The 9,288-nt window shown below is 38.5% G+C and overlaps 1 protein-coding gene and 1 long non-coding RNA gene across 2 annotated transcripts in view; one reads left to right on the plus strand and one right to left on the minus strand.

Moving 5' to 3' along the window:
* The window catches only part of LOC107662390 (uncharacterized), a 254,756-nt gene that overhangs the window by 195,673 nt on the left and 49,795 nt on the right, over positions 1–9,288 (plus strand). The gene's annotated exons all lie outside the window — the stretch shown is intronic.
* On the minus strand, positions 5,397–8,018 carry LOC107662381 (homeobox protein Hox-B2a-like). The gene is made up of 2 exons (XM_016452377.1): positions 7,284–8,018; positions 5,397–6,496 (listed from the first exon to the last, which is right to left on the minus strand). The coding sequence occupies exons 1-2, from the start codon at positions 7,777–7,779 to the stop codon at positions 5,757–5,759; spliced, it is 1,236 nt and encodes a 411-aa protein (XP_016307863.1). The 5' UTR covers positions 7,780–8,018; the 3' UTR covers positions 5,397–5,756.

The raw sequence follows: 9,288 nt of genomic DNA on the forward strand, positions 1-9,288 counted from the left end.
ATCTTGCTGTATGTATGTCGTTTTCTTTACGTTTTCTGACTAAAAGCAACCAAAAGGCCATTTTAAAGTGGTTAAGCAAATAATATAATAATAATAATCGGCAGGGATCCCAGACGTTACAATAACCAATAACGTTACAATTAGTGTGCCTCCTCTATTTTAGAACCCACGAACCGCCACTGTTGATATATGCTTATCATTGCATCTCTACAGATTACAAACCACCGTATTTGTATAATGTCAAGAAAACGCCTTAAAGTCAATGATTTACTTTGTGTGATTGGGACATTTGCAGTGCCTCATTGAGGCGAAACGAATTGTGAATTTTACGTGTCGTAGGCAGCTAAATATGATAAGTGACTATACTGTACTCAATGTGGGCTAAAGCACTCTGCTTCTATTCCAAGCCTTCAGGAGGTCACATGACATTCTATATGTTGTTCATTACCTCTATTAATATTAGCTATATATATATATATATATATATATATACAGATTTTATGAGCTACTATTTAATAGAATATTATTAATAATAATAATAATAATTTCATAATCATTTGTCATACTTCAGGGCCATTTTAAATTTGTTGTAAACTTAGGGTTAGGGTTTGGTGACCAGCTCCAGGACCAAAGATGTACACTTCCCTTACATTCATATGCAGTTTAACCTAAAATCCTGATTTCCATGTTAAAAAAATAAATAAATTACAATTAGCTATTACTGTAAATCAGTGCAAAGACTGATAGCATGTAGTACACACCTGCTTTGGCCTGTGAGCTGCCTTCAATGGAATGTCACTGGATACGTTACGTGTTTGGGTGACTTGAAGCTGTCATCTTGTCTATTATAGCAGCAGAACAGAGCATGATTGCTCCAAGGTATTGTCTGCACACTCTCTTGTTGGCAGGGTTAAGGGTAAAAATGTGTTGCTGTTAGATACTGTACAAGTGTTAGTAAATGCCCCCTCACCCTCTGAGAAGATATGGACAGCTGTGAAGGGTCTGCTTCAAGCACACAAAAGCTCATATACTTTTGCCTGTTTCTGATTCTGCTGTTAAAGGAGGGGATCAGCATGCCATAAACTCCAGCAGCATCACATCATGCTGCTCTCCAAATGCTTTTGTCATTTTTACACACAAGGACTTTATTCCTTCTCCAGTTTTGTTTTTTGTTTTTTTACCTTTAAGTTCCAAGAAAACCTTTATTCTAATTAATCTTATCAAGAGTTCTGGTCATTGAAAATTCAGGTGCGCTAACATCAATGACTTGAATCAAAAGACAAAAATCACAGACTAACAAAGTACTCCTAGATTAAAACCTTGCAAGCATATCAGAGTCAAAGGCAGTTTTATATTTAACAGGGTAGTGTTTTTTTTTTTAAGTTGGTGCAGAAAGACATGCAAGGTCTTGAGCTAATATACAGCGCGTCCAATTCTTTGTGCATCACCAGCTGTCGCTGTCTTTTGAAAACATTTTGAACCGTATACCATGCTTTCAGTGAGCTTTCTTGGCGTAGTGCTAATGTTAACATGCTGAAGGATTACTTTATTTTCATTGTTTAAACAGTGAAAAGGAATGAATACTGCAAGAGATGTCTATTACAGACTATTTTAGCTTGGCCTGATGTTTGACTTTTTTGCTGCCCATCTTGTGAGAAAACTATTTACAAGGTAGTGATTTTGTATGAAAGAATGGAATTTGGGGGAATGGAAGACCATCACCTTTTTTGGTTACACACATTCTTCAAAATATCTTCTTTTGTGTTCATCAGAAGAAAGAAAGAAATTCATACAGGTTTGGAACAACTTGAGTAAATGATAACATAATTTTCATTTATGAGTAAACTAACCCTTTAAGGATGGAAGACCATCACCTTTTTGGTTACACACATTCTTCAGAATATCTTCTTTTGTGTTCATCAGAAGAAAGAAGGAAATTCATACAGGTTTGGAACAACTTGAGTAAATGATAACATAATTTTCATTTATGAGTAAACTAACCCTTTAAGGTTCAGCACTATCAAAACTGTGTGTTCCTTATTTCTGTGAATATAGTGATCGATCAGACTAAATGATAATGTAAACCATTGAGTTTTTTTTATTACAATTGATATTATTGTATTGGCTGACTTGCTATTTGGCCATCACTTTATTTACTTGTCATTGACAGCTTCTGTTTCCTTTAGAGAGTTGCAGTAATTAGCAGATAGCTACATGGCTAATGCTATAATTAGGTTTGTGTGTACAAGCCACGAAAGCTTTGTTTTCAGTATTTCTACTTTGTACAGTTTCCTTTTACTCTTTGTCAGCATTCTTTACATAGAAGAGATATAATAAAGAGACCAAAACTTTATAATACCTCTTTATTATGTCATTATCAAACATAATATAATGATTGTGAGATAGTCTATATGCATTTGAAATGTCCATATATGTAAAAAAAAAATATCTAATTTCTTTTTGTATCTAATTCAGTGTATATAAACCGATTTTATATATTACACATTACAGAATGGCTTAATGTTTGAAAAATTGAGACTTTATGTGAAACTGATGTCTTGTTTTTCAGTAAAATGTGCTAAGGCTGCATGCCAAACAAGTTCTGAACTGCTCAAACTATGAAATGTCACATGAGAGGTTTCAGTTGGCATTGTAATCACACAGATTTTGTTTGTTTTCAGAGCACAAAGAGGCGCATCTTAGTGTTATTATTGCATTAATACCTTTGAGGTTCTTTTTAAATTGGCAGTTACCGTTTTGATCCACATTCATGCTATAATGCTTCATTTGATAAGCATATGACCAGTAGTTGTGTAGTCGCAGGCTTTTATGAACAAAGAGTCTTTGCTAAACAAATGAATACAAGAGTTACTACAAAGGGAGCTGTTTACAGAGCTCATAATCCAATGCGATGTGTTTACATTGCTAACCGTAAAGTCTTATAAGGCCATTCTAAAATAAGCTAAGATAATGTTTTGCTGTTACCATTGTTATTGTTGTTGTTCAGTGACAAAGTACTTTGGTTTCCTAACCACTTCAGTGATTAAACTGAGCCTTCATGGTGGTTTCACTGAAATGGGCAGAAGACATTTCCACTTTAATCTTGGCTAGTCCCACCACTGCTTCAGGCACAGCATTACCCAGGATGCACCACTGTAAACATTGGCCCATTTTCTCATGTGAGAAAATCCCTATGCCACCACACCTCTCCTTATTTTAGATTTTACTGTCCCAAAGTACTGTGCTCTGCGAAATATATAAACAGAAAGAGCTGTGCTGATAAATACGAGCTGGCAGGCCACCAAGCAAAGCATAGGGACTGAGATAAAACACAACCCAGCCACACCTCAAATTATCAGGCTAATGGGAAAAAAAATCACGGCTAGAGTTTTTAAATAATATTTACGAAACTTGTATGGCCTCGGGGCAGGGAAGAAGTTGTTTATCTTGTTTGGAGATATGTTGATATGTAAAGTCTCACCTGTCTCAGGTGAATTAAACAGAAGTAGGGCAGATGTCTGAAATTAGAGAGTGAACGAGTGCTGTATATGCTGGCATCAGGAAATTAAGAAATCCCAAACCAGCACCTAAACAAGAAATAACTGAATACTGGAAATCAAACTTGATGACTTGAAATGGACACTGAAATTTAGAGATAGATGCCAGCCAGCTGGCCAAAATTAAACTCCTTTTTAGTCATCAGCACAAGAGACATCTGTCGTTTTATTTATCCATCTGTAAGTCACACTACTCTTGACACAACAGCAAACTTAAGCTTTTGCTTGAGTTTGGATATCATTCAATTGTCCTTATTTTTGATGAATGCAAGTGAGTGTATTAATACAGTGTGTGGCTCTTGTACACACACAGCGCTAAACTCTAGCTGCCATAGTGCTACTGTGACCAGATCCACCTTTCCAGTAATATGAGCAGAGCACCTGTTCAACGCACACAGGGGTCATTTACCGGTACTGCTCATGTAAACCAAGCAAAAAAAGACCTATTCAGATATTTAAATTGCATTGAAATGTTGTTTTGCTTGCTGCTTCAAATTCATAACAGAGATATAACAGAAGTCTGACATGGGTGAGGGAAACATTGTGTACATTCTATCTGGGTCAAAGACAAATAACATGGGCAATAATATTTATCAATGGCTTTTTGTGCCTTATGGAGTGTTTTAAGGTTTTACTCTTACGGTCTGATAATAATTTAAAGTAAGGATGTAAATAATAATGATAATTAGTATTATTATTATTAACCACCGTGTTATTGTAAGACGATCTCCATAAGAGCTCAGATCCAGCTGTTAAATAAGGTGTCTAATATTTGATATTAAATAATAATAATAATTTAAAAATCGTTGTTTTAACTGATACAGTTCTGGCCTGTGTTTGTCTAAATTTATGTTTTCAATTGACAACGAGCCAGCTCGGAGCATCCCGCTCGCAGCTGCAGCCTAAACTATTCATAATGGCTGTCGCTTTATTGTTCATATCCTTCATTGTGTTTCGAGCGCCATTTTGCATCAGGGCGAGTGCAGCCATGGGAGCCCACAGCCCAGTCAACCTCACCCTCCTGCAGATTATCCCGCGACTTTTTTTTTTTTGGCTTGTTTAAACATCCATCTAAAAAGAAATAATATTCGTGCTGCTGCCTTTTACGTCTCATGTTATCAACCACAGCCGATTTTGTAAAAATAGCCTAGGCTATATTGTTTTAAATTTTCATTTCAAGTTCATGATAATCACTGTTTGTGTTGCATTGTTTAAAAAGATTCGTCGATTTATTGCTTGTGTTATAAAAATAGATTTAGAATTGTACTAGAAATTTAGTGGCTTTTTTTCTTGAGCTTATGCAGTTCCCACCTCTTCGTACGAATACTAATAACACAGAATAGCCTATCTTTCATCACAATATAATGATAGTAACATAATAACAATAGGCTAATAATAATGATGATAATAATAATAATAATAATAATAATAATAATAATTTGTATTATAAGAATTATTTTTTGCATATACGCTTAATAACGTTCTTCAAACCTTAGGCAAATTCAACCTACGGACTGAATTGTGTGGTTTCCTCACAATACATCAACACCAAGGAAAAAACAAATTCTTCAAATTAATGTCTTGATTTATATTCAAATATTAAACATTTTTAATGAAAGAGTTCATTAAAGCTTAGATAATCAATCACACTCGCTCCACCAATTTATGTTTTTTTTTTTTATTATTATTATTTCAACTATGAAAATAACGTACAATAAATACATTTGAAATTTACTATTAAAGAATCTCAATAAATAAACTAGTTCTAAAATTATTCAATAGGGACAACGCCCGCCTTGGGAGAATTCCTAAAAGCAGTTCAACTACCCTTATGTCTGACACAATTCCTGAGATTCCAATGATTGAGTTTCACTGAAAAAGTCCGCAACCATTCATCTGTTAGTCGACATAAACTAAAATCCGAGAATCAAAAGGCAATAAAATACCTGAAACTTCGACAGGGGCCATCCCGGTGTATATTCAAAAAGATTACATCATCGTAATTTCAAAATAATGGACTATTTATTTCCTTTTAGGCATTGTTTCACGCCTTTTTTGTTTAAAAAAAACTGTTTAGGTAGATGTCTCTTTTCACTTTTTAATGTCTTATTATAGGAATGTTGCGGTCGAGAAGCATTCATGACACTGCAATTAGATGGAGTTCGATTGTTCTTGTATGCGTTGTGATGTCATAATAGTTCAGAACTGTAAATGCTGCAAATCTATAGTACAAAGGGTGCTCGTAAACAAGTCAAAATCTTCCTCGGAGAAGTCAACTGGACTGTCCAGTGAGCTCTGCAAACTCGGCGATAAAGCGTCCGAAATCTGTAGGCAGGAGTCCGTCGAAAATAAATTCAAATCGGGTAGAGAGGTGGCATCCTGCGGCTCTGTGAACGAATGCTCCGGCCCAGCTGCTCGGCCCTCAGCCATTGTGCTGGGGTTATCTGCAGTAGGCGTTGGATACGGGGGGGGGTGAACCGCTGTGTCAGGAACAGATGCAGGCTCCGACTGGTTCGCCTGGCCCTCTTCAGGCCTGGGCTGGCTTTTGTCCGCACTGTTCGTGTAGGAGGCACCTGTCGGGCAAGTCTCACTCTCGGAGGCTGCTGCAGAACCGGAGCCAGAACCAGATACTTCCAACGATTGGCTCGAATACGGTGAAGCAGCGTCGGTTCCCTCCAGGAGCTCAAAACCGCTGGGCTCGCCTTCTTGCCCGTCCCGGTGGTGCGTAGTTTGTCTTTTGTGCTTCATGCGTCGATTTTGAAACCACACTTTGACTTGGCGCTCGGTTAGATCCAAAAGTGCTGCTATTTCAACGCGCCGGGGCCGACAGAGGTATTTGTTAAAGTGAAACTCCTTCTCCAATTCAAGTAGCTGCGTGTTGGTGTATGCGGTCCTCAGTCTCCGTGAACCGCTGCCATTATCCAGTCCACCTTGAGCCTCTGCAAGAATCAAAACAGAAATAAGTCCCATACAAAAGGCGAAGTCATCGAACTTCATGTGAGAAATTGTCCAGATGACAATAAAATCCCAGTGTAGAACAGCCCTGTGGTTTGGGCTTGTCATGTAGCAATGACTGCAATGGTTAGGCATGTCTTGTGGTAATAGACCAGCGTGGTGTACAAGCGTTATTTCAGCAAGCCCCATATTTTGTTGCGTTCCACAGCTTTCACAATATATACTGTTATCCAAAATGGCTCGCCAAGCCATGAAACGTGGTTATGAATAAATATCGAGTCTCAGCTGACATCAATTGCGATTAAATCGTTATTATAGATCAAGATATACTATCTGCAGGATGGCAACGTAATCTTTCAGAATGTGCACAATTTTGTATATGTGCCAAGAAATGGGGGAGGGGATGTTTTTTTTATCTTTTAAAGACATTACTGGGACGGGGTTTAAAATATATTATATATAATTATATTAAATTATACAATTATTCCTAAATACATAGAGCTCAAATGCTAGCCCATCCAAAGCAGGTTATGCCGTACATCACATAAAAAACAGGACAAAGAACAAATTCGAAAGGTGCAGTTTTTTTTAAATTGCGTAAAAATTCCAAGCATGTGAAATCACACTGTAATAATTCTGTTTAGGCTATAATAACAGGCAATTAAATTCTATAGAGTTTCAGCTACATTGCCATCTATTCGAGTCACGAATCATTCAGCGGAAAATGTCCAAAATGCAGAACAAACGCGTTCACTGCTTTGATAAACGTACCTGTCGGGGACTCCAGTCCCGCGGTTGTGTAGCCGGAGGATGCCTGAGAAGGGGAGGCTGCTGCTGCAGCAGCAGTGGCTCCGGGCTTGGGGCACTTCTTCGAGGATTTTTTCTCTTTCATCCATGGGAACTCGTGGGCCAGGGGCGCGCCACCCGACAGCAGGGCCGGGTCTTGCTGGTGCTGCGTCGGCGGTGCTGTTTGTGTCCGGAGCTGGAGGCCATTGGAGGCTGTTCGCTTTTGGCTCCTCGGTCGCGCCTGGTTGCCTGTGCAGGGACTCAGACTAGGGATGGTGTGCTCGAAAGGAGGTGGAATTGCTGTCGAGTCCTTGATTGATGAAGTTTGAAATGACTCCAGGACAGCGGGGAAAGACGTCAGGCACTCTGCAAGGGAAGGCTGGCTGTTGATGAACCCAATCTCCCTCGCAAATTCAAAATTCATCGCTTCGCCTGGGCAAAAAGGGCGTCCAGCGACACCAACATACGCAAAAAATAACATCCAAAAGTCTAGGATTTATTTTGCGTTCCTGCTATGACGGCATTTGCGGGCTTTAATAATTGTGTATATTGGTGATATTACTAGCGTATGGGGACCAGGGTCTACTAAACTGAAGACTATGGGCGAAATTGCAGCCAATTCCTGGTCACATGACTCATCTCAGCCAATCGAAATTCGGGGCCTGGTGGCAAAAGAAAGCAATATTTGTCTGAATTGATAAAATACAGCAGGATATTATAATTCAGTTCTTATTGTAACACGGACGAAATAATAATAAAAAAAAAGGCTCTCGGCTGCCATGTGTTCGGACAGTCCTGTTTTGTCGTGAGAGGTAAAGTGCAGGCCTCTTATGTTAGACAATAACAATCCAAATGCAGAACTACCGGTGATGTAATTCACAGGCCTTGCCTGATAAGTACATCCACAATATGGCTTCTTGCATTTTTACAATCAAGGGTCATTAATCTTAAAACTTTTGACAAGAGTAACAGACAAGAGATGTAGGTAGGTGTAGAAATATTTCTTTTATCAAGCACATAAATAAGGATGTACAAGAGTGATGATGAGAGTGTCCGCCACATTTGCCGAATAGGAGATTCCCAACCATTACGATACAAATAAATTATTTTGGGGTTTACCTTTAATTTGATTTTTTTTTTTAACTCAGCCTCTGAAGAATTGCTGAAAACTGGGACCTTAAAGCGCGCAAGTTTGCACTAAATCCAGGTCAGAGAATTGTTAAATAATATTTTGCTTATTTATTAAAATGAAGGTGCAGATGACACGTATAATACCGCACGAAAAATAGTTGTTAGCGGTGTGTGTGAGACATTTGTTGACAGTGACAACAACCAAAAGTTCATCGTGAGGTCGCGTTCAGAATGGAAATTGCTTATGTGTTGACTTGAATTTCTATTGCACCTTGGACGAAGAAAGCAACAATATAATGTTAGTTGATGAAAAACTAAGCAAAATTGGTTGCGTCAAAGTTTAAAACGAATGGGAAAAGGGGGTAGATATTTTTAGAGCAGGAGTAGAGAGGCAGCAAGGGTGATCAATCTTTTCGCCGGCAAAGCGCTTGACAGCAGCCACCCTCAAGAATTCGCCTTTTTCCTCCAAGATCACAACAAAGAAAACCCCCATTATTCCCTCGTAGATATGTGGATTTTTTCCCCCCAAGAATTATTTTTTTCTGTATTGGATACATTCTATTGGCGCGTCGCATCGATAGGATTAGAGATTAAAACTAAACTGTGTTGCAGCCAGCTGTAATCTGAATTTAACTACACAGTATTTCGGATTTGCAGCCCGAGCTTCGTTTCGTCGTTTTTCTCGTCTAAAAGAACAGTGGAAACAGATAGGCTGTGTAACCCTGTGTGGGTGTCTGGGAATTTTAAAGGAAATACAAAGCAAGCTTGTAGGCCGTGGGCACTTCGGAAAGGGGTCAATCTAAAAGGCCCTCCTTACAGAACGGAGCTGACTGGGATGCAATGATAATCTCTCTTTTTA

The sequence above is a fragment of the Sinocyclocheilus anshuiensis genome, unplaced genomic scaffold (genome assembly GCF_001515605.1).
Source record: "Sinocyclocheilus anshuiensis isolate Anshui unplaced genomic scaffold, SAMN03320099.WGS_v1.1 scaffold11, whole genome shotgun sequence".
Classification (NCBI taxonomy): Eukaryota; Metazoa; Chordata; class Actinopteri; order Cypriniformes; family Cyprinidae; genus Sinocyclocheilus; species Sinocyclocheilus anshuiensis.